This window comes from Agelaius tricolor, unplaced genomic scaffold, assembly GCF_023055355.1.
Source record: "Agelaius tricolor isolate 1412-34295 unplaced genomic scaffold, bAgeTri1.0.p SCAF_2, whole genome shotgun sequence".
NCBI classification, from domain to species: domain Eukaryota; kingdom Metazoa; phylum Chordata; class Aves; order Passeriformes; family Icteridae; genus Agelaius; species Agelaius tricolor.
The window spans coordinates 94,996,621-95,024,536 of record NW_027269262.1 but is presented as its reverse complement, the minus strand read 5'-3'; the positions used below and the strand labels follow the sequence as shown (position 1 = coordinate 95,024,536).

At 48.7% G+C, this 27,916-nt stretch overlaps 1 protein-coding gene across 3 annotated transcripts in view; it reads left to right on the top strand.

The window, feature by feature from the left end:
• Positions 1-27,916, top strand: part of ZC3H3 (zinc finger CCCH-type containing 3) — a 127,309-nt gene that overhangs the window by 779 nt on the left and 98,614 nt on the right. For all 3 annotated transcript variants that reach the window (XM_071421932.1, XM_071421931.1, XM_071421933.1), the window contains exons 2-3: positions 1,030-2,332; positions 3,989-4,182. In XM_071421932.1, coding sequence (XP_071278033.1) covers positions 1,030-2,332; positions 3,989-4,182 — 1,497 coding nt within the window. The remainder of the gene's footprint in view (positions 1-1,029; positions 2,333-3,988; positions 4,183-27,916) is intronic.

Genomic DNA, 27,916 nt, shown 5'->3' with positions numbered 1-27,916 from the left:
GCTCTCAGCAGGATCTGGAACTCTCCTGGCTTCGGGAAGGGGCTTTTCCCTGTCCCACAGCCCTGGGCTGGGAGCACAGAGGTGGGATGTGGATCCATGTGCCTTTCCCAAGCTCTGGAAAGCACCAGAGCTTATTTTAGCACTGAATCTCTCTATTTTTGTCCTTCAAAGTAAATTTTCCTCATTAGTGAGGCCACAACCTCCACTCAGGACTTGAGATTTACCTCTCCAGGAGTTCCTACATGTGGGAATGATGAGAGGGAGGAAAACAATCCCTGCTTTTCCACGAGGAATGTGCTGACTCAGCTCTCCTGGCAGCACCGTGACCCCGGTGAAGGAAAAGCTCTTCCTGAAATACCAGGCTCCAAATTCCTCTGGGAATCACTCATGGGAAAGGTTTTCTAAACACTGAGGCTGGACAAGGGCAGGAATTCCCAAATTAACAAGGATGTTGCCTTCCAGAGGGACACAACAGCAAAGCCTTGGAGTATCCTTGTTGCTGCTTTGGAGGGAAGCAAGGAAGGGTACTTGGGAAGGGTCTGGAGCAGCTGAGGGAGATTGGGGGCTCATCCTGGAGAAAAGGAGGCTCAGGGGGAACCTTCTGGCTCCCTAAAGTTCCCTCACAGGAGGGTGAAGTCAGGTGGGATTGAGATCTGCTGGGACACAGGGAAAGGCTTCCCACGGCCAGAGTGCAGGGATAGATGGGATTTTAGGAAGGAATTCGTCCCTGTGAGGGTGGTGAGGGGCTGGGATGGAATTCCCAGAGAATCTGTGGCTGCTCCTGGATCCCTGGAAGTGTCCAAGGCCAAATTGGATGGGGCTCAGAGCAACCTGAACCGGATATTCTTGAAGGTCCCTTCCAACACTGACCATCTCTGGACGCTGTGATTCCATGACTTTTCCATCCACCCTGGCTCATCATCCAAACCCCAAGTGATGGTGTAATTCCAGCACAAGGAAGAGCAGCTCTGTGTTGCTCTCAGATTCCTGTGGGATCAGGGAATTAATGCTCTGTCTTCTCTGCCACAGGTCTCATAAACAGCCACAGGAACATGCACGGGAATGTCCCACGTCCGGCGCCTCCGAGGTGGAACAACCCCCGCCAGCCTGGCTACACCAGGAGAGGAGCTTTTTCCACCAGGTACCCCCAGCAGGCTCCCAGGAATTTCCACCCACACCAGACTCACTCCTGGAGGAAAAAATACTCCCTGGACAACCGGCTGCCGGGATCGGGGTATGACTCTGGAAGTGCTTCCAGCACTTCCCAGGGTTTTGGGAGCCTTGGGGACAGCCAGACTCCTGAGGCACCGGAATCATCCCCAGAGAGACACGTGGACTTCACCACGGATGGGAACATCGTTGTGGATATCCAGGTGCCACAAAGGGCCGGCCAGGAAAATGTGGGTCCTTACGGAGAGTTTTCCAGGCGGGAAGTGGCGGTGGCTCCTTCGGCGGATGGAAACATCCAGAAATCTCTTCTCCAGGAGGAAGAGAGAAGACCTTCCCTATCCATTTCCTTCAGTTCCACCTCAAGGACTGTGTGCCTGCCTGGTAGCGGAGCCGGGAGCTCCTTTTCTGTCTCTGGAAGCACCAGTGAAAGTGCCGTGGCACTGAAATCAGAGCCACAAAAACCTTTGGAATTTCCAGGTCAGGAGCCAGCGCAGCACTCGGTACGGATCAGGGCAGAACCACTCTCTCCAGGGCAGCCGAATGGTGAGGAAGTCCAGGATGCTTCCCTACATCCCAAACTCTTTGGGAACGCCGAGACGCTCTCTCGACCTGCTCAGGCTGGGGTGACTCTGGTGAAGAGCAGATTTCCCGTAATTCCCAAAGCTCCCGCTCTCCAAAAAGCTGCCTCAGCACCCATCTCCAGCAAATCTCAGAAATTCAGGAAAAACAACTACACCTGGGTGGCAAACCCTGGGAAAAGCTCCCGGATTGTGAAGAGGTGGGCGAGCCCTCGAGCCGAAAATTCCAAGAAGGGCATTGGGGGAGTGGACAAAGGTGCTAAAATCTCCCCCAAAGCGGATTTGGGAGCAAAGATAAAGAAATTGGGATTGCAATCCAAGCTGGGGGTTTCTCCCAGTAAATATAAGTGGAAAGCCTCCAGCTTGCAGACTTTGCCTTCCACCTCCAAGTCAGCATTCCAGTGGAGATCTGAGGACCAGAAGAAGGCTCCAGCCCCAAATATCCCTCGAACTGTCTCTGTCCCACCGGCTCCGAGCGCGGCGTCCGTTGTTCCCAGTGGGATGAAATCCTTTGGAGAGGCTGCACTGTCCAGTTACAAAGTGAAGAGTCGGACAAAAATCATCAAGAGGAAAGGGAATGTGGGGTAAGTTGTTGCTTTGGATTTTGTGTTTTGGATTTTGTGGGTTTCACGTCAATTTGTGGCTATGGGAGAAATTCCAGTGAGGACTGTTGTGTGCTGGAGGATTTATGGAATCATGGAGTGGTTTGGGCTGGAAGACCTTAAAAATCATGGAATTACATACCTCTGCTATGAACAGGGACACCTTCCACTAGACCAGGCTGCTCCAAGCCCCATCCAACCTGGCCTTGGACACTTCAGGGATGGGGCAGCCACAGCTTCTCTGGGAATTCCATCCCAGCCCCTCACCACCCTCACAGGGAGGAATTTCTTCCCAGTATCCCATCTATCCCTGCCCTCTGGCAGTAGGAAGCCATTCCCTGTGTCCTGTCCCTCCCCTGCATCCCTTGTCCTAGATCCTTCTCCAGCTCTCCTGGAGCGCCTTCAGGCACTGGAAGGGGCTCTGAGGTCTCTCTGGATCCTTCCCTTCTCCAGGCTGGACATTCCCAGCTCTGCCAGCCTGGCTCCAGAGCAGAGGGACTCCATCCCTTGGAGCATCTCCATGGCCTCCTCTAGATTTGCTTCAGCAGTTCCATGGTCTCCTTTGGATGTTGTGTGATCTAGAGCTGGATCCTTTGAATCCCTGTGATCACTGAAACTTCCTCACTCAGCAAAGGAAGCTGCATTTTCCTTTATTTTGTATCAAATTCTCATAATTGTTGTGTTGATTCCTGCTTCTGTTTCCCACATCCTTTCAGTGCTTCCCAGCAGGTTTCCATCCTTGCTTTGCCTGGAAAACTATCAGTGGGCGGATTGTGCTGGGAAAATCACTCTCGAGCAGCCTGGAGAAGCTGGGAATGTTTGGGATTTTTTTGGCAGTTCAGGGAGACCTCCCACACCTTGGTAAATTCCAGCAGAACCAGGGAAGGGATCATCCCCCTGTTCTGGGCACTACTAAGGCTCCTCAAATCCTGGGGGAAAATTATTGAGGGTCTGGAGCATGTCCAGAGTTGAGAATGGAGCTGGGGAAGGGTCTGGAGCACCAGGAGCAGCTGAGGGAGCTGGGAGAACTCAGCCTGGAGAAAAGGAGGCTCAGCGGGGACCTTTTGGCTCCCTAAATTCCCTGACAGGAGGGTGAACTCAGGAAGGATCAGGATCTCCCAGGGAACAAGGGACAGGGTGTGAGGAAACAGCCTTAAACTTCTCCAGGGGAGGTTTAGTTTGGATATTGGGAAAATTCCTTCCTATATAGGATGGTCAGGAATTAGGAATCCCCGTCCCTGGAAGGATTTAAGATCCCTGTGGATGTGGAACTTGGGGACATGGTCAGTGGTGTCCATGGCACTGCTGGGAAATGCTTGGACTTGATGCTCTCAGAGATCTTTTTCAACCTATACCATTCCATGATTCCATGATTCAATCCCTCACATCTGTTGAGCAGAAGGCAGTGAGTAAGTTTGGCTGTCAAACACCTCATTCTCCATCTGTTCCTTGCCAGGAACTCCTCACATTTGCCCATTTCCTTGATTTGCTTGGAATTTTCAGAGCTTCTCCTCCCTCCCTCACCCAGAGGAGAATCCTGGTGGGATTTGACTCCTCTTGGAGCCCTGGAGAAGAACACCAGGAGCATTTGGGTCACTTCCCTGCTCCCTCCTAACCATGTGACGTTCCCTTTCCCAGTTCCCCCACGGATAAGAAGAACATCTCCCCCACCACAGCTCTCAAGAGCCTCTTCCACCTCCGGAGGAAAAATTCCACGCGGGGAAAACCTTTGGTGACGGTGAAGCGCTCCTCGCCCCGGGGCCTGGTGCAGATTTCCAAGCACTGCCTCTGCCGGGTGCCAGCAACCAGGACACAGGCAGCCACCAAGGAAGGTAGGAACGGGCATTCCAAGGGCTCACTGGACTCAGTGGAGTGATTCCAAGGGTTCTTGGATTTGGGGATGTGTTGCTGAGTCCTCCTGGAGCAAACACTGAGGAGAACTTTGACTCCACATCAGTGTTGTGCTTTTGGTATTTCCACAAAAAAATCTGTTTCCTGCTTTTCCTGGAGTTTCCCTGGATTTTCAGGAAGGTTTTCCCAGGAGGAAGAGGTTGGCAGAGGCAGGAATACACAAATCTCTCACCTGTATCCCAGTGTGGTGTCCAGTTTTGGATCTAATTTGCTTAAAACACCAGTAATTAGTGGAATACTGAATCCATCACGTTTGGGAACAGGAAATTTGCATCCATGTCCTGCTGCCTTGGAGCAGAACTCAGAGCTCAGAGTGTCACCACCACGTGTCTGGAATGTTGTTGGGCTGTTGGTGGCTCCAAGTCTGGTTCTTCTGTTCCCTAGGGATATTTTTGTGGATAAAAGGCTTCCCCCACCTGGGATTCAGTTGTTTTAGGTGGATATGAGGCACATTTTCTCCATGGCCCTGTGAAATTCCCTGTGGAAATTGCTGGAGCTGAGAGAGGAGTTTGGATCACATTTAGCTGGGATTTGTCTCCCGTTTTATTTTGGGATTATTTGGTGTTCAGCAGTTGAGATGTTGAGTTTTCCTGTGTGAGGGATTTTGGACAAGCGGCTGGAGTGCCAGGACAAGGGGGAATGGCTTCCCACTGCCAGAGGGCAGGGTTAGATGGGAAATTGGAAAGGAATTCTTCCCTAGGAGGGTGGTAAGGCCCTGGAATGGAGTTCCCAGAGAAGCTGTGGCTGTCCCTGGATCCCTGGAAGTGACCATGGCTGGCTGGGATGGGGATTAGAGCAACCTGGGATAGTGGAAGGTGTTCCTGTTCATAGCAGGAGTGTGGAATTCCATGATCTTTGAGTTCTTCCAACCCAAATCATTCCATGATTTCATGAAAAGACAGAAAGCTCTGGAGACACGGGACAATTTAGGATTGCTACAGCATTTTGATCTCGGAGGGAATTGAGGCAGTGATGATCCCAGGGATATCAGCTTGTTTGGAATCCCAGTTCCTTGATTGAAGGGAATGTTCCTGCACTGAAATCTTTATTTTAGCTGGATAGGAATGAGAAAATAAAGCAGGAATGTGGTTTTGCTCCAGGCTTTGGGAATTTGGCAAATAGAAAAGGTTGGAAGTATGGAAGAAAAAAAAGGGAATAGGTCTGGAAGTGACCTTGGGAAAGCAGGGAGTTCATTTTCCCCTCCAAAAGTGGATCCAATTATCCAGCCTTTCCTGGCAGATGCTTCTCTTTGTGGCACCTTCTCCTTTGCAGAGAAATTCAGGAAGAGCCTGGATTTCCTTGAAATTCCCTCGGTGAATTTTGGATTTGCTCCCTTTGATTAAAATTGACTTTCTGGATTTGAATCCTTTTGTACTTCAAGATTTTTCTTGGAGAGCTTCAATCCCAGGCAGAGGATTTACAGCTTCATGTGTTGGAATAGTCTTAAACTCTGGGTTTGGAAAGCTGTGGAATTATTCCAGGGCTGTTCCTCTGTGTACTTCAGGACTCCTGTGTTTTTTTTTTCCCCCCAGGTTTAGTAGGTGAAGATTATTGGGTGGTGGATGGGGCAGGGATATTCCCAAGTCTGGAATGCTCACAGGGATTGGGACAACTCCCATGCTCCCTGTAAATGTATAATGATGGATGTGGTGCCAGTGTTTTTGGTTCCACAGGGAGCTGGGAATAAGTGAAGTCTTGTGGATTCAATTCCTGGCTCCCAGGTTATCCAAGAGGTTTTGGAAAGGTTGTTTTGGTTTCTTTTGGGGTGAAGTGTGGATATTAATCCCAGCAAAAATATTGTGGATATTAATCACCACAAAGGGATGGCATTTCCAGTCTTTTCCATTTCTCCTTGGGCAGGTGTGAGGGAAGTAAATGGGGTTACTGGGATGCACTGGGAGCAGAGTGGAGTAGGAATGGAGCAGGGACATGGAGGGAAAGACAGAGGAGAGGAATGTTCCCAACTTCCTGCATGGCAGTGTGGCTGGAAAAGCTGGATCAGCCCCTTCCGTCCCCATGGATGTGGGGCTTGTGGTGACACAGCCTGGCTGGTTTCCTGTTTGTCCTGTTCCACAGGATTTTGGGAGCTGTGGCACAGCTCTGTGGGCTGTACAGAGACATTGCTCCTGCTTTTCCCAAGTCCTGGTCTGTCTCCTGACTTTCCAATTCCCTTCTTGGACCCAAATGGATCTGTTTGGTCTTATCAGTAGGGAAGCTCTTATAGCCATTGCTGAGTCTTGAACTGGGATTGGTGTTTTCCAGTGCTCTGTTTACTTCTCTCCGTGGGAATTGCTGTTTTTTAGGGATCAGAGAGCCAGTGGAAAGTGGCAGATTGGCAGGAATTTTCTTGGGATTATTTGGGCTGTTCTGTGAGAGATCCAGCTGCAGCTCTTATCAATTAATTCCAAAATACTTGATTAAGTGGGATGTTTAATAACAGCTCAGATATTGGAGCGTGTCCCAAATGGAAGTTTTTCCAATGGGATGGTGGAGCAGGGAGAAAGTTCCAGGTCAGGCTGCCTCCCTCGCCTCTGGGATCCTCGGGGAAGTGATGGAAGAGGGATAAAAGGTGTTGGTTGTTTCTCTTCTTATCCAGGAAAAAGCTGGAGGACCAGCAAGGATCATCAAGGTCTTGGGTGCCACTGTGTTGGATAAAACCATGGAATGATTTGGGTGGGAAGGGACATTGGAGATCATGGAATTCCAATCCCCACCATGGGAAGGAACACCTTTCACTATCCCAAGTTGTTCCAAGCTCCATCCAAGCTGGTCTTGGACACTTACAGGGATAGGGCAGCCACAGCTTCTCTGGGAATTTCATTCCAGCACCTTCCCAATCTCACAGGCAGAAATTCCTTCCCAAATCCCATCTGTCCCTGTCCTCTGGCAGTAGGAAGCCATTCCCTGTGTCCTGGCACTTCAGGTTCTTATCCAAAGTCCCCCTCCAGCTCTCCTGGAGCCCCTTTAGGCACTGGAAGAGGCTCTGAGGTTTCCCTGGATCCTTCCCTTCTCCAGGCTGGACATTCCCAGCTCTCCCAGCCAGTCTAAATGCCCAAAGAGCTTTTTGTCCATGTCCTGTCCCATCACCTTGGGAATCCTTTATTGGCTTTCTCCAGACTGAAGATGGAATATTCCCAAAAGTTCAAGGATGGCATCTTTTTCTCACCAGTTTTGGGGGAAAATGTCAAGTTTTAAGTGAGGTTTGACTGATCCAGGTGTGATGACAGCAGGATATTCCTGCTTTTCCCATCTAAAAATCCCATGCCAGAGGATGTGGGAATCCCACACTTTCCCAACAGTGTTTTCCTATCTTTATCTGGGATTTCTTGCAGGATGAGGCTTATTCCCAACCTATTTTTTGTCAACAGACAAGTGAGTTCTGGTAGTTGGGAACTTTTCCTCAACATTCCTTGGCTCATCCTGCTTGGGCATCTGAGCTGTCATTTCTTATTTCCTGGATTTTTTCCTTGGAAAAAACTAGTAATAAGTGCTTCAAAGGAAGATTTCTTGATTTTTTTCTCATTCATTTTAATGTCAGAGATGTGGAAAATGTATGGACAAGGAGAACGGGAGTGACAACTGCGTGGTCCATGTGGGAAAACTGGGATTTTTGCAGGAGAGTCGGGGGCTTTTCCAGGAGAACTGGGGATTTTGGGAAGCACACACAGCCCTGCAGAGGGCACTCGTGCCTCTCCCATCTCCTCAGTCCACCTTTTTCTGGTTATTGATGGCCTAATTTCGTCTTTATGTGAAAGAAAGCAGATCTGGAGTAATTTGCAGCAATAACCTGCTAATGCCGGGCCAGTATCAAAATTCCCATGTTCATTCCCGGTGGCAGATAAAACACTAATATATAATTATCCTTGCAAATTGGATTGTTTTAAATAACCAAAAGGCTACGGCCGGGGAGAAAACCATCCCATTTCCCTGGAGTTCGTATTGCGGGGTAATTGCTGCGTTCAATCAATTTCCTTGGCATTAGAAATTCCATCACAATCAACATTAAGCTTTATTCATTGTGATGGCAAAGAGCCGGATCATTTCTCCTCTTTTCCTTAACTGGCAAAATTAATCAGGGAAAAGATTTTAAACATTTACCCGTGCGAAAGAGGTCAGCTCTGCCACTATATTGCTCAGCAGATAAGGGGGCTAATAAAAAGAAAATTGAATTACTAATGATCGCCAGGAACAGAGTATATAAAACCTGGCAATCGCCCGGTGCAGGAAAAAAAGGGAATCAATTTTCTCCGGACAAGGTGCGCTCGTTTTTTATTTTGGCTCATATTATCAGCAATTTAATTGGAGAGAGCATAAACAGGAGGAAACAGTTAGGGAATAATGAGGCTGGAGGTGTAAAATCCTGCAGGATAGATGCTGGACACAATTTATTTGGCACAACAGATAATCACTTTAATTGAATCCAAAAGTGCAGCGTTCAGCAGCGCCGGCTCTGCGCCTTGCCCGGGGGGATCATGGAATATTACAAAGAGGCTCCTCCGTGTCTTTTCCACCTCTGTAATGTCCCCTTCCAGGCAGGACTGCTCCGGGATTGCTTCGGCACAGTCACAGCTGGCTGGAAGCAGGAGATGGAGAAAGCAGGAGGGAGATTCTCCGGGGAATTTTCCTTATTTATGTTGTGTTTGTTCCTTAAATAATTCGGTGCTTGCCGGGTTGGATGGCTCCATGTGAGAGCAGTTGTGTCCTGCTTGAGGTGAACTTGGAATCGTGGAATGGTTTGGGCTGGAGGGGATCTCAAAGATCAACTTATTTTGCCGTGTCCTGAGTTCAAAGCCTGGCTCCCTCTTCCCGCTGTGACCTCCAGTTGTGGATATTAAAGGAACTTGTAAAGAGCTTTTGGATTTTTTTTCCTGGGAGAGGTGGGTGGTTCATTGTGGAATTTAGATCCCAGAATGGTTTGGGTTGGAAGGGACCTTGAAGTTCCACCCCCCTGCCATGGGCAGGGACACCATTACCCAGGTTACTCCAAGCCCTGTCCAGCCTGGCCTTGGACATTTCCAGGGATCCAGAGGCAGCCATAGCTTCTCTGGGAATTCTGTTCCAGTTCCTCACCATCCTCCCAGGGAAGAATTCCTTCCCAATATCCCACTAAACCTTCCCTCCTTCAGTTTAAGTAGATGTGGAATTGTTGCAATTCCCCATCTGTGGCTGTGCAAGTCCAAGGCCAGAGGAGTAATTTGGGAGCACATCCTTGTCAGATCCCCTACATCCAACCTGGATTCGTGTTGCTTTCCTTGGAAATATTCCTTCCCTGCTTATCTTCCCCTTTCTCCTGCTACAAACTGAGATAAGCCAGTGGTTTGTGTTGTCAGCTTCCTGCTTTTCCTGTGTTGCAACCCCGCTGTTGAAACTGCCAAACAGAAGGAATCCTGTTTGCTTTCCCATCTTCCTAAATAGAAATTCCATAGAATTCAGGAAACCTGCTTCAGTCTGCATCTGCAGATGAAGCCTTTCCAACTCTTTCCTGCCAGAATCACCCTCCAAAAAATTCCCTAAACCCTCATTTCTCTCCTTGCTCCATAGGGTGTGACATGAGGGGCTTAGGATGGGCAAGGAGTGTTTGCTTGGAAAAACGCTGGAGGCAAAAGTGGCAGGAGCTGCTTTGCATTACTTGGGCGAGTAAAGGGGGTGTAAATGGTGAGGAGCAAGTTATGGGTGGCATCCAAATGCTCAGCTGCTGATAATTTTATTGACACCGGGTGTTCGGATCCATCTGGCAGCTCTGAAAATCTCAGCCCTGGATTATATAGCCTCTCCTATTTTTTTTTTTTTCTTGAAGCTTCCAGCAGGTTGATTCCCAGTGGGACAGCAATTGAGGGAATTTTGGAGGGTTTTTTTCCTTGTTTGGTGTTTTATTGTATAATTATTTTATTTTATTTTTCTTCTGAGGTTTTGCGTGAGGTTTTGCCGCTCTTCGAGGCGACGCCTCTGATCACGTTACAGCCAAGTTAAGCTCTTGATCCCTTCCCTCAGGGAAGCCCTTGGATCACACACGGAACTCCTCGGAGTTCATCACATCTTTTTCTTTGCTCCATCATCACTCTCGTTTTCCCGAGTTCCTTCCAGCTGATCCAAACCCTCCCAAGATCGCCGCTCTCTGTTGTTCCTCTGTCCCACCTAGGTTTGACCTTGCTTGGAAATCATTCCATTGCCAGCTCTCTCTTCCCTCTGGCTTGTCCTTGGGAGCCAGGGGTGGAGCGTGGCTGACGAGGTGGCTCCTCACTCCTTCAGGAATTGGGAAAAGTTCACATTCTTGGCTCTTTGCCGGGCCCGGTTACGTCAGTGGTCGTAAGTAACGGTTTTGGGTTTCCGCCTTGACTTGGCATTTCCAGGTGACTTGTCCCGAGCTGCAAGAGGAGCTGCAGGCCTGGAGCCAGGATTGGGAATTCTCATTGCAGAGCCCTCTTTTAAAAATAACAGCCTGCTGGGAGCGAGGGGATGGGCCTTGCTCAAGGAAGTGTTCCCGTGTAGACATTGGATTTGGGATCGGGGAAATCGACGACTGTGACAGAGGGACATCTAGAGGGAAGTGGGGATCCTGAAGGTGACAATTCCTGGGTGTCTCTTTCCCTGTGGAATTCGACCTCAATTTGTACACTCAACTTGTTGTGAAAGCCACATCCCTGGAAGTATTCCAGGCCAGGTTGGATGGGACTTGGAGCAGGCTGGTCCAGTGGAATGTGTCCCATGGAAGGAGATGACCTTGAAGGTCCCTTCCCACGCAAACCATTCCATGTTTTAATGAAAGTCACCTCTCAATCCCTATTTTAGGTAGTTTTACTTCAATATTTTTGCCTCAGTCCCTATTTTAGAGCCTCTCCTGTGCAGGTCCAGCTCTGTTGGATTGGGAAATTCCATTGGTAGCCAGCAGCACTTTGGGGAATAGTCTGTTTATACACTAACAGGAGAAATATTTGGCTTTGGGGATGGATGGGATCCTTCCATTGGTCTGACCCTTGATATTTCCAGGTCTGTGGGGGGCTTTGTGTAAGACTCCAAACCTTTCAGGGATGGCACAGTGTGGAACTAAAATAGACAGGGAAAAAAAATCAGAAAAAAAAATGGGAAACAGAGCAATAGGTCCTAGACTCCTCATTTTGCCTCCTGGGGCTTGGCTGGCCTTAAATATTTCCAGGGATGGAGCATCCACAAATTCTCTGAGCAACCAGGACCTCACCACCCTTACAGGGAAGAATTTCTACCCAATATCCCACCTGAACTTACTCCCAGTTTGAAGCAAATCCCCCTTATCCTGTCATTCCATGCTCTTGGAAATAGATCTTTATCTTGGAAATAGATATTTATTTGTCCATGGAATGCTTTGGCTTGGAAGGGACCTCTAGGAGTGTCCTAATCCAACCAAAAAGGAAGCTTTTAAACCAGCTTTGGACCTGCTGCTTGGAATTGGGTGGAATTTCAGTGCTGATCCCTCTTATCCCTCTACTTGTCTTTTCTTGGGCTCCTAAATAAAAATAAGGAAAATAAAAGTGGGTTAAGGCACTTGTAAAATCCCATAACCTGAGAAGTGACAATGAGTCCCCTTTCCCTGTTTTATTTTCCCTTCCTTTTGCTATTTTCTCCCACTTAATGAACTGTCTGATGGTATTCCCAGCACGGTCACAGTTGGAATTACTGATGCCGGTGTGGATGATCGGAGTATCCTCCACTGCTCTGTCAGGATTCCCAAAATCCCCCCCTGGCAGATGCTCAATTCCCCGTAAAACCTGTGTAGGTTTCTCTGTTCTGCTTTCTGCTTCCAGTTCTTTCCCAAATCCCGGTTCACACCCTTAGTTTTTAAATTTTCTCATGGAGATCTTCCCATTTGATTTTCCTTGTAACGACTCAGAAGCGTCGGAGGGAAATTCCTCTCCCTGGCTGCTGAGTCGAGTTAAGGCGTTCATTCCAAGACTTGCTGGATCGCTCCGTGTGCTCTACAAAGCCCTGAAAATGAGCAAAAACCCCTTGGAATACGGAACAGATGCCAGAGTGCACCTGGAATAAGGGATTTGTGGACTCGGCAGCATCTCCCGAGTCCTACAAAACTCTGCTGTTCCAGCAGCTTTGCTGGAGTTTCTGCTTCAGCCTGAGGGGTGGGGAAAAATGCCTTGACTTCGCTTGTCAACGGGAATTTTGCTGTCATCCCTCAGGAAATCTGAGTTCAAGGAACGTTTCCTCCTCCCCCGTGCCTCTGGATAATCCCCACTCGTGCGGTTTTCGGGGGGCTGTTTCTATTTTCGATTGTTTGGAGCGGTGTCAAGTGGGGATTTCGTGTGGAGGTGTGGACGGGATCGGCTCCAAAGCTGATCCCACATGTTATCAGCCCTTAAGCTGCCCTCAGGGGCTCTCTGTTGGAAAAGGGCAGGGGAATTCTTGGAGGTTTAGTGTGGGCTGTAAACTCCAGTGTTGGTTGCGATGGGAAACCCCATGTTGTTCCTCACGGCACCAGCAAATGTCCTGGGACATCTTGTCCTTGGATTGGGGCAGAGGGAGCCCAGGGAGGGGTGAGAGGGTGGGATGTGCCATCAAACTATTTATTTTTCCCCCCACGGAGTCATGGAATAGTTTGGGAAGGATCTTGAATATCATCCAGCTCCAATCCCCTGCCATGGGCAGGGACATCTTCCACTATCCCAGATTGCTCCAAGCCCCATTTAACCTGGGCTTGGACACTTCCAAGGATAGGGCAGCCACAGTTTCTCTGAGAATTCCATTCCAGGGCCTCCCCACTCTCCCAGGGAAGAATTCCTTCCCAATATCCCATCTGTCCCTGCTCTCTGGCAGTGGGAAGCCATTCCCTGTGTCCTGTCCCTCCATCCCTTGTCCCAAGTCCCTCTCCAGCTCTCCTGGAGCTGCTTTAGGCACTGGAAGGGGCTCTGAGGTCTCCCTGGATCCTTCCCTTCTCCAGCCTGGACATTCCAAGCTCTCCCAGCCTGTCTCCAGCCCTTGGAGCATCTCTGTGGCCTCCTCTGGATCTGCTCCAGCAGCTCCACATCCTCCTGATGTTGGATCCTGGAGCTGGGTGCAGAATTCCAGGTGGAATCTCACCTGAGCAGGGCAGAGGGGCAGAATTCCCCCCTCTCCTCCTGCCCATGCTGTGGGATGAGCCCAGGATATGGGGAATTTCTGGGATGTGAGCACACATGGATGGGGCACATCCAGTTTTTCATCCACCAAAAACCCCAATCCTTCTCCTTGGAGCTGCTCCCAGTCCATTCTTTATCCAGCTTTGGGGTGGGAAAATCCCAGGGCTCAGGTGGATCAGTGTCAAACGTTCCTTTTGGGATTTAAAAAAGCAAGGAATTCTTTCCTTTTGACGAAGAGCCCAACCTGCCACCCAAATAATATTGGTTCCTGGCTGGGTCGAGGTGTTTGCAGTGATTGGTGACCTTAATTTGGCAGTGATGACTTCCAAATGCTTTCCCTGTTATCAGGAATTAGGGAGTGGAGCCCTCCCTTATCAGGAAGCAAATCAAAAGGGAATTTGATGGGGTGAAACGAGTCCATCAGAGATCCCTCTCTGTTTTTAAAACAAGATTTACTCTGCTCTCTCCACATTAACTGGGGCATTTTACAGTGCTCCCCTTTCTGTGAGCTTCCGTGATCCATCATTTCCCGGCTCGCCTGCCGGAGTGGCTGTTAGATTTTACTACAGCAAACACTGTAAAAGGGCATTAGAGCAGTTAAATCTGGAGTCTTGCTTCCATAAGGAAAAAGAAAATGCTGAATTAGGCACCAGAAAAGGCAACCACAGCGATACTTTAATCTTGCATAAATTATCAGAAGAGTCAGAGGCGAGTGATTTTATGTATTGTTAGAGCTTTGCTAATTAATTATTCCGGAATAATTGATGTTTGGAAGCACCAAAGTTGGGTCCTTTCCTGGCTTAATGGACTTTCAATATGGCAGCTGGATTTTTATTTCTTTCTTAATTTTAACACTCCCGTCCGTGGGGTTAATGAAGTTGCTTTCCTAAATATGAAGAGTCTAAATAATAATTAATCAAGGAAATATCGCTCCACAAATTGTGGGTCTAAGTCAATGGTGGTTTTGGGGACATTCCTGACATCCAGGGAAGCTGAGTCCCCAGTGGGAATATTTGAAGAAGGAAATGCCCTAAAGAAATGGATAAATGTAAATAAGCTGAAGAAGAGCAGGATTAGATGGGATATTGGGAAGGAATTCTTCCCTGGGAGGGTGGTGAAGAACAGGAATGGAATTCCCAGAGAAGCTGTGGCTGTCCCTGGATCCCTGGAATTGTCCAAGGCCAGGTTAGATTTGGCTTGGAGCGGCTTGGGATAGTGGAAGGTGTTCCTGCCCATGGCAGGGGGTGGAACTGGATGGGCTTTAAGGTCCTTTCCAGCCCAAACCATTCCATGATTCCCTTTGACAGGAAAGGATGGCCTTCCTTGGATCTCTGGGATTGGAATGACCTTCTCATCTATTTCTTCATCTCTTTTTGGAGAGTTTGGATTCATTGTTTCCAAAGGATTTCAGATCCTGGTAAACCCAGAGCCCCGAAATGGGGCTTAGGGATCACAGAATTCCAGCTGGCTCTTTGTGGCACTGGTGGGGCCATGCTGGTAACCAGTGGCTGCTTTGGGCCCTCCCAGTTCAAGAAGGATACAAAGAGATGATCCCAGTGGATTTTGGGATTCCCTTGGGAATGTGACATGGGATGCAGTGACAGGATGCAGGGAATGGCTTCCCACTGCCAGAGGGTGGGGATAGATGGGATACTTAGGAAGGAATTCTTCCTTGTGAGGGTGGTGAGGGGCTGGAATGGAATTCCCAGAGAAGCTGTGTCTGCCCTATCTCTGGAATTGTCCAAGGCCAGGTTGGATGGGAATTTGAGCACCCTGGGATAGTGAAAGGTGTCCCTGCCCCATGGCAGGGAGTTGGAATGTGATGATCTTTAAGGTCCTTTCCAACCCAAACCATTCTGTGATTCCATGATCATGACCCCACAGGGATCCTGCCCCTTCCTGCTGCCTCTGGACATGGAGGAATGAGTGATAAAATCCAGCCAGGCAGATTGGACTTGGCAGTTTGTTTCCAGAGCTTGGGAATCATCTTCTCCTTCTTCTTCTTGGCCTCCATCTTCTGCTGTGATGTTGGCACTTTTCGATTGATTTTGAATAGAAGCTCACTGTCTAACATAGGTGATAGGTATTGGAAAGTAATTGTAAATATTGTACACGTAGTTTTTTAGTATAAAAAGATAACACCACCATGGGGGCAGGCAGAGTGCCTCTGACTGTCTTGCTGAGTGGACCTCAGCAGGACAGGAGAAAGAATTTTATAGATAAGATACAATAAACAACCTTGAGACCGAGAAATGAAGAGCCCTGACTCCTTCTTCAAGCACCGGGCTGGGCAAAGAGACTTTCTAACTTTTCTCAGGGTCACTCTGACCAGCTAGACACCCTGACACATCCAGTTTTTTGGGATCAGGGAAGATGGGGCCTGCAAAGGACAGGTGAGGACAGGGCATGAAGTGAACAAACACTTGCTGAGCCAAAGGGGTTTAGGAAAACAATGTTGTTTAGGACATACAATGCCGGTAAAGCGATCCCTGCTCCTGAGCAATTCCAGCCCCCGGAGCAGGGGGATGCCCAGCCCCAGCGACTCTCCCACTGTCACCACTCTCCTTGTGGGGCCGGGCAGGGCGTGGGTGACAGACATTCCATGGCCTGGACACAACGTGGGGGAAGCAGCTTTGTGGAAAAGCGTCCTAAACTTGATATCCTTGTTTATCTCTTCCCAGGCCCTGCCTGGCCCCTCGAGATAAACAGGTGCCAGTGCTTGCGATTCCCAACAGCCGCTCCGCTGCCTCAATAATTCCAGAAGGAGCTTGTGTTTACGTGGGGAGTTATTCCTGCCTCCCTTCAGGCCTGGAGCATCCCTGTAGCAAATGGGCTGGGAGTGGACACAGCCCCAGGACCTGGAGTTGCTCCAGCCTGGCCTTGGGTGCTTCCAGAGATGGGGCAGCCGCAGCTTCTCTGGGAATCCTGTGCCAAGGCCTCACCACCCTCACAGGGAAGGATTTCTTCCCAATATCCCATCTAATGCTGCCCTCTGGCAGTGGGAAGCCATTCCCTGTGTCCTGGCATTCTATCCTTTATCCAAAGTCCCTCTCCAGCTCTCTTGGAGCTCCTTTAGGCACTGGAAGGGGCTCTGAGGTCTCCACAGAGTTTTCCCTTTTCTCCCAGCCTGTCTCCATCCCCTGGAGCAACTCCTTGGCTTTGTTTGTTTCCCTCACTTTCTGGACACATCCATGACATTCCAGCCCCTTGGACTCATCGATAACTTAAACCTCAGGGTCCCGTGCCTGGATTTTTTTTCATTTATTTCCCTTTTTCCGCTCTCTCCCTGCCTAGTGGGATCCCTGCTCCTTCTCCCTGCCCTGGCCCAGCTCTCTCGTGCCTTGGCTTAGCACAGGGAATCCTCAGCTCCTCTCCTGGGAGCTCCCAGCATTGCTGTCATTCCCTGTGGGAACACTGTGCCTTGCTCCAGGGCTGTTTAGTGTCTCGAGTTAGAGACATTATTGAATGGAACGTCCTTAATTCCCACACAGATGCTGAAGGAACAGCATCAAGCCCAGCAGTAAAATGTAGTGAAGAATTCCAGAGTGAAATCGAGATGGGAAACCTCTGCTGCTGCCAGACTGGAAATCTCCAGCCTGGAGTTTCCCTGGGCTTTTTAATGGAAGCAGGAGCTTGTTTTATGTTGTTTTATGTCATGGGCTCTGAAGTGAAGCTGGGATCGGTTCTGGAATTCTGGGATCAGTTCTGGCCCCTCATAACAAGAAAAACATTGAGGGTTTGGAGCATATCCAGAGAAGGGAATGGAGCTGGGGAAGGGTCTGGAGCAAGCAGGAGCAGCTGAGGGAACTGGGGAGGCTCAGCCTGGAGAAAAGGAAGCTCAGGGAGGACCTTTTCACTCTCCACAATTCCCTGAGGGTGGAATCAGGTGGGGATTGGGCTCTGCTTCCAGGGAATAAGGGACAGGACCACAGGAAACAGCGTCAAGTTGTGCCAGGGAAGCTTTAGTTTGGATATCGGGAAAATGGTTTTCATGGAAAGGGTTGTAAAGCATTGGAATGGGCTTCTTGGGGGAGTGGGGGAGTCACATCCTTGGAAGTGTCCAAAAAATGTGTGGATGTGTGGATTTGGCACTTGAGGACAGGGATTAGTGGTGGACTTGGTGGTGGTGCTGGGCTGAGGTTTGGACTCGATGGTCTTGGAGCTCCTTTCCAGCTTTCAATTCCATGATTCCAGACTTTGCTCTGTGTTGTTCCTCTTGCTCTCACTCTCTGCCTTGACCCTGTGCCTGACAGCAAAGGTTGGGAATTTGGACAATGAATTTGATTTCTTTTTTGGAGTATCCCGGAATCCCAGGATGGTGTGAACTGGGAGGGACCTTCAAGACCATCCAATCCCACCCCTTGCCATGGGCAGGGACACCTTCCACTATCCCAGATTGCTCCAATCCCCATCCAGACTTGCCTTGGACACTTCCAGGGATCCAGGGTCAGCCACAGCTTCTCTGGGAATTCCATTCCAGCTCCTCACCACCCTCAAAGGGAAGAATTCCTTCCCAGTAGTCCATCTGTCCCTGCCCTCTGGCAGTGGAAAGCCATTCCCTGTGTCCTGTCCCTCCAGACCTCATCCAAAGTCCCTCTCCAGCTTTCTTGGAGCCCCTTTAGGGCACTCGAAGGAGTAATTCAGATTTATTCCTGTTTGCTTTGTTTGTTTTTTTTTTTTAAATTTAATTCCTTAACACATTCCCAGATATTTCTAGTAATACATGGCAGGAAACATCAATTCCAGTTTGTTTTTTTTTTGCCATGTTATTCCATCCCCACAATTCCCAGCCAGTTTTCCCTTTCAACTGAAAGGACATTTTCCTCTTTGTTGCATTTCCATTAATGGATTCTCACCATGGATCCACTTCCCATCGTGTGTCAGTCACTGCCTGTTCCGAAGGGCTCATTCCACACTAAGTGGTGTCAGAAAAGACTTTTCCCTTCCCATTCCATCCTCTTAAAACCCAATCCTGGACATCACAGCGGCCACTTCGGCTGCGCTGACACTTCCTTTGTCCTGTCCCCTCTTCACAGGGATCTTAGTGCACATTCCAGGCTGCCTCGTTCCCTAATGCTTTGCTTTTCCTCCTTTAAATATTCATGGGAGCAGAGTGGCCGGGTTACTTAATGGAGCAGCATTATCCTTGGAAGTCAAAGCAGGAGTGTGCTTGTTGTCAATAGGTTTTAAAAACTTTTCCCAAATCTTGAATCCTTTAGGATTGAGGTATTTTCCCAATTTTTAAGTGAATTCTGGAGTTGATGGTTGTGAATGTGCTGTGTTGGGAGGAGGAGAAATTCCATAAACTTCCAGTTTCTCACTAGACAAGGATGTATTATCCTGACATTCCTGAGGGATTTTTAGTGGTTGGCTTTTCCTGTAAGCTTGGATAAGAAGTACTCAGAAGGAATTTAGAATCACAGAGTAACGGTATGGTTTGGATTGGAAGGGACCTTAAAGATGATGGAATTCCAACCCCTGCCATGGGCAGGGACACCTTCCACTATCCCGGGTTGCTCTGCGCCTCATCCGGCTTGGAATTTTGGCTCAAGTCAGGATTTGCAGCTCCAGATGCTCCTGGATATCCTGTGGATTACTGCAGAGTAAAATAAAGGAATGCCAGAGATTTTTCAGGGAATGATTTTTTCCTTCCAGCTTTGCCAACCAGTCAGCTCCCAGTTCATTCAGGTCACTCATGGGATGAGGGCTGGAAGTTTGGCTCTCCTGGTGCTTCAATATTCCATGTATTTAGGAGATGGTTCCTGACACATTGCCTAGAGAGAATAATTGGATGTGGCAGCTGAATGAAAAAGGCTGGATGGGATTTTTCCTTCCAGTGCATAAGGATGGATGAAGTTTGGGGTGATTTGTTTTATTTTTATTTATGGAAAAAATAAAGGGAAATGAAACAAATAGCCGCAAAACCACCAACAAAACCTTTTATGTTCAAATCAACTGGGATCCAATGGGGATTCAGCCAAGACAGTGGGAGACAGGAGGGATTTCTTTTCCCAGTTCTCGAATTTCTGGTAGCCTAGAAAGGGGTTTACCATTTGGAAATAATTTTAAATTGGAATACCAGCAATCCCTGGAATACCTGGGGAATGTCCTTCAAATCCATTTGGAGTTGATTGAAATCAAAGAATCTTTACTGTTGCTGGACCTCTGTAACCTTGGGACAAATGATTTTACTGCTGTCCCTGTGGTTTTTTTGCTTGAAGATGGGAGCAGATCTGGGAAAAAGAGATCTGGGGAAAAAAATCTTTGGCAGATCCCAGTGCTGTGGGATCTGGGCAAAAATCCCACCTATTGGGCAGGAATTCTTCCCTGTGAGGGTGAGGAGGCCCTGGCTCAGGTTTTGCAGAGAAGCTGTGGTTGTCTCATTTCTGGAAGTGTTCCAGGCCAGGTTGGATGGGTCTTGGAGAAATCTGGGATAGTGGAAGGTGTCCCTGACCATGTCAGGGGGGTGGAATGGGATGAACTTTAAGGTCCCTTTCAAAGCATTCCAAGATTCTGTTCTCTGTGCTCTCACTCCCTCCTGGATGTGGCTGGTGATCCTTTAGGTCCCCATTCCTGTAGGATCAGAGTGGTATGGGGAGATCAAGCAAAAGAAAATGAGGAGAAAAATCAAAAGGGTTTGGAGATGTCAGAGGGAAGTGGATGAGGGCCAAAGAAATAATGGAATCATTGAGGGTGGAAAAGGCCTCTAAGATCATCAAGTCCAGCCATTAACCCAGCACCAGCCCATGTTCCAAATTCCACATCCACATGTTTTTTGAACCTTCCAGGGACTGTGATTCCACCACTGCCCCGGGGATGCCATGCCACGGCTTGTCAACTCTTCCCGTGGAAAATTTTTTCCCTGATATCCAAGCTGGACCTCCTCTGGTGCAACTTGAGATCATTCCCTCCCATCCTTGTTCCCTGGGAGCAGATCCCAACTCCCACCTGGCTCCACCTTCCTGTCAGGGAATTGCAGAGTGAAAAGGTCCTTCCAAAGCCTCCTTTTCTCCAGGCTGAGCCCCTTTCCCAGCTCCCCTCAGCTGCTCCTGGTGCTCCAGACCCTTCCCAGCTCCATTCCCTTCTCTTGGACTCACTGACCTTAGAGAGCTTTTCCAACCTTATTGATTCCATAAAAAGGAGGGACTCAGGATCAGTGCTGGGAAGAGCTGGGTCAGTGAGAAAGATGCTGAGGATATTTTGTGACCAGGATTTTAAGGAATGAGAGGAAACCTGGAGTTGCCACCCTTTTCCCTCAGGAGTGATGGAGGGATCCAGGTGAAAAGGAAAAGCATCAAAGCCTGGCTTGTTTCTCCTCCCCTCCAGTTTTCTCCGAGTTTGGAAAGTTTATTTCTGAGGGAGAAGAGTGGAGCAGCTTTTTTCCAGCCTGGAGTGGTGTTAATTGGTTTTTGTTTGAAATATTTACGGGATGGGAACATCAGGGATGAAGTGCTCTCCCTCTAAGTGGCCTTGACAGGTGACATTCCCTGGCAGCTCCAAGTCCCCACGGTGCAATCGGGTGGATTTGAAAAGTGCTGACTCTCCAAATAAACCAGGTTTATGGATTGGCCTCGGTCTTGTCCTAAATCCTGTTTTCTTCTGGATTTCATGAGAATTTTGTGTGGACTGGTTGTGGTTTGGGATCTTTGGAAGTTTTTTTGTTCAAGTTGGTTCATCTAAAATACGGGACTAAATCATAGAATTTAGGGAAAGGTTTTAATCTGGGAAGTTGAATCTGAGGATTGGTGGTGGGATCTCACTATCCCAGCACAAGGAGAAGGTGTGGTTTTAGGGACTGGAATGTGTTTGGAATGTGGGGTGGCCCTGGAAACAGCTGGGAAGTACCAGAGGACCACAGTGAGCCAGAGCTATGTCTGTGACAGCAAATCTGCACCTGAAAATGTGGGAATCTTCTGGAAAAGGATGTTAAAGGAATCTCTGCTCTATCATTTATCCTTTTTTGGCCTTTTTCTGGCCAGGTTGGACAGGACTTGGAGCATCCTGGGATAGTGCAAGGTGTTGCTGCCCATGGCACAGGAATTGGAATGTGATGGTCTTGGGGCTGCCTTCCAACCCAAAGCCATTCCATGATTCTGTGAATTTTAAATTTTTTTTTTCTGTGGAATATTTTCGTCCTGGAGTCTCCAGAGGAAGTGTGTCCCTTCTCCAAGGGAAGTGTGTCCCTTCTCCCAGAAATCTGAAAATTGAGAGGCTTGGCTGGAGGGATATCCTTGGAGCAAACTTCCCTGTGTGTCCACCAGGATATTTCTTTCCTGTGCTCTTGTGCTGCCCGCGTTGTTTCCAGCCCTGGGAAGCTGCTGTGTGTATCCAGCACGTTCCTCTGGAATGTGGCAACCCCATTCCTTGGGAATACAATTTGAGCTATGACATAATCCCTGGCACAAGTGAGGAGCCATTAGCAGCTTCTTCCTTACGGCAGTTGGTGGAGCGGAGCTGTGCCTTGGGATTCTGCTCATTCCTGGGTATTTTCTCAGGCTCCAAACTCCGACAGGTGGCACCCGGGAATGACTGGGCAGGGAATTCTGTTTTAAATCATTCAGCACCTTGGAATGGCTTCCCCTGTTTGTCTGAATTATAGCATTGACCTCCAGAATTTCCTAGGAATATGCCCTTAATCAGCTCCGTGCAATGGGGGAATCCCAATCCGGAGCATGGCCTTAGGTGTATCCCATCCCCTATCCAAAGGATCCCATCTTGGGAAAGGGAAAATTGGGATAGATGAGAAGGAAAAGGAGCTTGAGGTGGTCCCAGCTTGGATTACAGCTGGGTCACAAGTGTTGGAAAGCATTTACGGAGAAGATCGGGACCATGTGGAGTTCAGCACATTCTGGGGCCTATCTCCCAAGATGACACATCCTCAATCTTTAACATCTGTTGAGATGTGGATGTGATCTGTGGCTGATCATCTCCTCTCTCTGCCCAGCTTTCCCTTTGAAAATTGGAGGTAAAAATTAAATAATTAGGGATGTTAACGAGGGATCTTGGAGCACTTAATGGGAAAAGCTGCTGGTGTGGGAGTGGGAAAAAAGGACTGGAAGGAGCAACGCTGGCATTTCGCTTTCTAACTGTGAATTAGGGAACTGTTGGATTGATGTGGCCAAAATGCTGCTTTTCCCAGCTGTCCCTGCTGCCAGCCAGTCTCTTTCCTGGGATTTTCTCTGAATTTCCATGTCTGGAAGGAAATGCACATTTGAATTCCATGAAAATCTGTGCTCAGTCCTTCATCATCCCGTTCCTGTGGGATTTTTGGTGGCTTCTTCCACAGCTCCAGAGAAAGGGACAAGATGAGGTGGTGGTTTGGAAGTTTATCCCTGAAGTTCTTGAATGTTGAGTCCTGAGAGAATGGGAATTGCATGTGGGAAGTAAAAAGCTTAAGGTGAAAGTCAGGGAAGAGAGAAAAATGAGATATCCAACTGTGGGATGTTCCTGGCATCCTGGTCATGGAGCATCACTTGGAGCCAGCATGGAAAGCAAGAGTTGGGAAGTGGCAACATCTCCACTTTTCTCCCTCCTTGCTGTCTCCAGGAGCTCCTTCCACGGGTGAAACAAGAGGGAATGGATTAAAAATTCCATAATTAGCACAGCCAGGGCTCTGCTCCAGGCTGCAGCCGGCATTAATTAGTTATCCGAACAATTATGGCATTGTTTGGAAAAATCAACTCATTCAAGCTCTTTGTTTTGGGTTTGTTTGGCACCTCCTGGGATGGGATCCTGGACAGTGACTGCGGGATGCTGAGCAGCTGCCAGTGGAGTGATCCCATTAAAATACAGAGATCTCATCTCCGATTCAATTCTGGCTCCAAAGAATATCCTGGGAAGTCGTTTTGTTGCTCCCAAGAGCATCTCCAGTTCCAGCGTCACGTTGTCACCCCTTGGAATAGGCTGAGTTATTGCTGTTGTTATTTAAGGAGAAATATTAATGGAGCATTTCCTTTTAATCCCATAACTCTTCCTTATTTTCCCTACCGTAAACCTGCTTTTCCTTCTGCTCTTCCTTGCAGCATTCCCTGCTGGATTTCAGTGCAGGAGCAGGAAATTCACCCCTCTAAAATGCACTTTATTATCTTTATTTGCTCTCAGATTCTGGGTCACTGCTCCCTTCCCTCCCTGATATTTCCTGGGGACAAATGAATCCTTTTGTTGTTCAGCAGCTCTTGGGAATTGTTGGGAATGCTCCAAGTATTTTTTACCTGTAGTGGAAAATAATAAGTGCTACTTTCCTGGGTTTTTGTGGAATTTCAGGGAATTTTTATGCAGTGGAGGAGCAGAGGTTAAAGTAGTGATTCCTGTGATTCCTTGGAATGCTGCTGATTGCATTGCAGCCAAGCTTTGACATTGGGAATACTCAGCATTTGTGGGAATATTTGTGTCCGGATTTGGTCCTGTAAACAAACCTCCTGTGAATAATTGTCCTGATTTAGTAAAATTTAGGGTTTATTTCCAAGTGTCAGTTTATCAATCCAGGAAAATAAAGCCCTTCCTCATCCACGGGATGGACAGAGGATGGTTTGGGAATTTTGAAGGTTATCCAGTTCCAACCCCTGCAGGGACACCTTCCACTATCCCAGGTTGCTCCAAGCCCTACCCAGCCTGGCCTTGGATACTTCCAGGGATCCGGGAGCAGCCACAGCTTCTCTGGGAATTCCATGCAAGCTTCTCAACACCCTCATAAGGAAGAATTCCTTCCCAAATCCCATCTATCCCTGTCTGCTGGCAGTGGGAAGCCATTCCCTGTGTCCTGTCCCTCCATCCCTTGTCCCAAATCCCTCTCCAGCTGTCCTGGAGCCCATTTAGGTACTGGAATGTGCTCCAAGGTCTCCCTGGAGGTTTCCCTTTACCAGGCTGTACATTCCCAGCTCTCCCAGCCTGGCTCCAGCCCTTGGAGCATCTCTGTGGTGTCCTCTGGATTTGCTCCAGGATACCCACGGATTGGGATAGAGCTGGAATTAGAACCAAGGTTATGACCCCACATCCCATGGTCCTGGCAGGTCCTTGGGCTCAGTGGGCCCAGAAAGGTCTGGAATGATCCACCTCCATGGCTGTCATGCTCCAGGATATTCTTCCATCCAATTTTCCCATGTAACGGGAATATTTGCACGTGTGAAGTGCCAGAGTGCAGGTACAGGAAAGTGTAGGAGAGGAAAGATTACTCTCTTTTCTCTAGGATTACTTAGAGGAGTTAGAATTCCTGCTAATAAAGACTTATTTCCCCCCTGTGCTATTCCATATATTATTATTTTCCAATGGAGGAAAATTAATGGATTTTTTCTGTATCTGCGAACAGAAAAGAACATTCCAAAAGCATCCCACGGATTTGTGAGGAGACGCTTGTGGTTCTTATTCCTTTTAGTGACATTTGCACATCTCCAGAGATTGTCTCATCCCTCAGCTCCAGAATCAGCCCATGGAAAAGGAACCAGGAATGTCCTGAGCTGCTCCTTTCCAGTGCTGTGCCTTGGGTTTTTACTCCTGGAAGTTGGTTTTGGCAGGCTGCGGAAATATTCCCGCTGAAATCCTTAACGAAAACGCCTGTTCCAAGTCATCATCTTTTCCCTTTTCCATCTCTTGTGTCCATATATAACAGCGGGAGTGATGAAAATTCCCAATTTGCTGCCTGTGAGAAAACGAGGCAGTGCCAGCTGTGAGCAAGCCACTTCTCCCTCCCTGGGGATAGAGTAACCTTATCCCATTCCCAACTTTCCCCCCAACACTCCCAAGCGGGAGGGGTCACTTGTGAGGGAGAACAGGGAGATGGCGCATGAGGAAAAAGGGGGAAAACTGGGAACAAGAGGAACTCCAACCACGGGTTTGTCCTGGTGTGCCGGATCTATCTTTACCCTCCTTGGCTCGGGACAGCCCTAGGATTTGTCGAGTCCCTACGGAAACATCCAGTTTGGCATCCGACTCCCGCCAGGAACGTCGGCCCTGGCTCGGCCCGCGCTCCGCGGCCTCGGGAAGCTCCTCGCTCCTTTCACAGGTGCCTTTCCAATTTTAAGATTTGGTTCGAATGTGTCGGATTGATGGGATTCGTCATGGAAAGCTCCGGGCAAGATGTGATTCCCGTAAATTAAAAAAGCATCCCGAGCTGGAGAGGGTGGGAGATCAGGGGCTCTTGAGGCCAACAGGGAATAGTGTGGGATTTGATTCCCGACACCTCCCGGGGTAATTTTTGTGGATGATCTCATCCTGATTCTGTTGTTGATTTGCCACTTGGCTCCTCTGATTCCTTGTGGATTGACCCCCCTTCCCTCATCATCTGTCATTCCATGAGGGCTGGGAAGGAGTTGAGGAGGTGATGGGAAAAAGGTGTTGTTGCTGTGCTCCCTTCTCCTTTTCCTGGGATAAAACCCCTGCTCACTGTCAGCCCTCACCTTCCTAAAATCCTGGAATAGTTTGGGTTGGAAAGCACCTTAAAGCTCATCCAGTTTCACCCCCTGCCATGGGCAGGGACGCCTTCCACTATCCCAGGTGCTCCAAGCCCCATCCAACCTGGCCTGGAAAATTCCAGGGATGAGGGGTCCACAACTTCTCCAGGTTCCTGTGTATCTCCCTCAAAAAGCACAGCTGGCTTTGGGGAAAATCCATGGAAGTTGTGTCACCATTGTATCCAATCCCAGAGCTCCTTTTTCCTTTCTTCCCCTTGAATGTAGTGGCAGGACACAGGGAATGGCTTCCCACTGCCAGAAGGCAGGGGTTAGATGGGAAATTGGGAAGGAATTCCTCCCTGGAGGCTGGTGAGGGGCTGGAATGGGATTCCCAGAGAAGCTGCCCCATCCCTGGAAGTATCCAAGGCCAAATTGGATTTGGCTTGGATCAACCTGGGATAGTGGAAGGTGTCCCTGCCCATGGCAGGTGTTGAAATTCCATGATCTTGAAGGTCCCTTCCAACCCAAACCATTCCATAATCCTGCAATTTGGAGTCTGGATGTTCCAGTCTGGCTCTGGTACCACCTTGCTCCCTGCAGTGCCAAGAACTTCCCAGGTGCCACTTCCCAAAGGTGTTATTCCAATACACACCCACAGCTGCAAATCCCCTTTTCCCTTTTTTTTTTTCCCCTTGGACCTTTCCCAAAGCTCCCAAACAAATGGGAAGCTCTCGGTCAGAATCTGCAGCTGTCCCTGAGCTCAGGCTGGTGGTGAAACAAGTGGGGTGGGGTTTATTTCCCCTCCCTTTTTCCTGCTGGGAATGCCACAGGGCTGGATAATTCCAGGTGTCTGATTAGCCACGCTTAATTAAGAACCAGGGATCTTGGAACGAGCCTGATGGAGTCAGCTGAAGGAAGCCTGGAGGGAAGGCTCAGCTTGTTCCCTGTGGGAATGTCAGCTCCAGGCTACCCAGTGCTTTAGGATTGCTGTGTCCTCATCTTCCCAGTTCCATGGTTTTCTTGGAATAAACCGTTGGGAAAGGTGTCCTGAGAGCTTGGGGAAGTAGCAGAGTTGGAGGAGGACATTCCTGTGCCCCATGGGAAGCACGGTTTGGGATTTGGGATAAACCAGGGCTGCTGCCTTGTGCAAAATCTGGGGTTTTTGGCTCCTTAAATTCCACCAGGAAAACACTCCCCCCCACTTCCAGACAGTACATTAAAGGAGGAGCAAACATCCCCCTCCTCATCTGTGGATGCTCCTCGAGCTCTATCCCCTGTTGGGATATTCCCTTTCCATCCCTTTCCCGGCATGGATCCTTCACCTTGGCAGCTCCCTGAGGCAGGAGCAGCCTTTTCCTTGTATTTCTGTGCCTCATTGACTCCCATCTGTTCCCATTCTCCAGCTTCAAACCTATTCCTTTTGGCTTTTCCCTGTTTTTCCCCTTCCACTTTCCCGTTTAATCGTAGCTGTGTTGTTGGACTCAGCATTTTCCCAGCGCTGAAATGTGGGAAGAGACTTGGGAATGGGAGATGGGTGGGTGAGTAAACCCCCCCTGACGCTTTGAGCAAGACCACATCCCAAAGGGATCCTTTTGGGATGATTTTTAGGGATAACTGGACTCAGCCCAGCTTCCCCGGAGAGCTGAATTCCATGTGTGTCGCTCCAGCGAAACAAGAAGGGATCTCTTCCCTGTATTCCTCGGTTTGGGATAGATTTTTTTTCCCCTATATTCCTTGGTTTGGGGTTTAATTACACCAATTTCCCAGCTGGAAAGGAAAATGTGGGGGGATAAAATTTGAAGCCTGTACTGCAAAGTTTAAAATTCCTGGATGCATTTCTCCCTTTCTTTTCCAATTCTTTATAAAACATATTCAGACACAGGTGTGGAAATCTGTGGGAATAAATTGATTTTTCCTTCCATCTTTTTCCCGTTGGGATACTGAGAAGCAGGATCTGACACCAGGACCTGCTCTGGTACCCTCTAGGGGGCACGATGCCTCTGCTGTTTTTCTGGAGAAAGGATTTTTTTCCCATAGGGAAAAACGAACTGAGAGTTACAAGAACCAGCAAAATATCCGTGTGTTCAGCAGGAATTGTAGCCAGGCCGGAGCTGCTTGGAATTTCCCCGGCAGTGTTGCCCTGCCTTCATTTTTGTGGAACTTTCAGG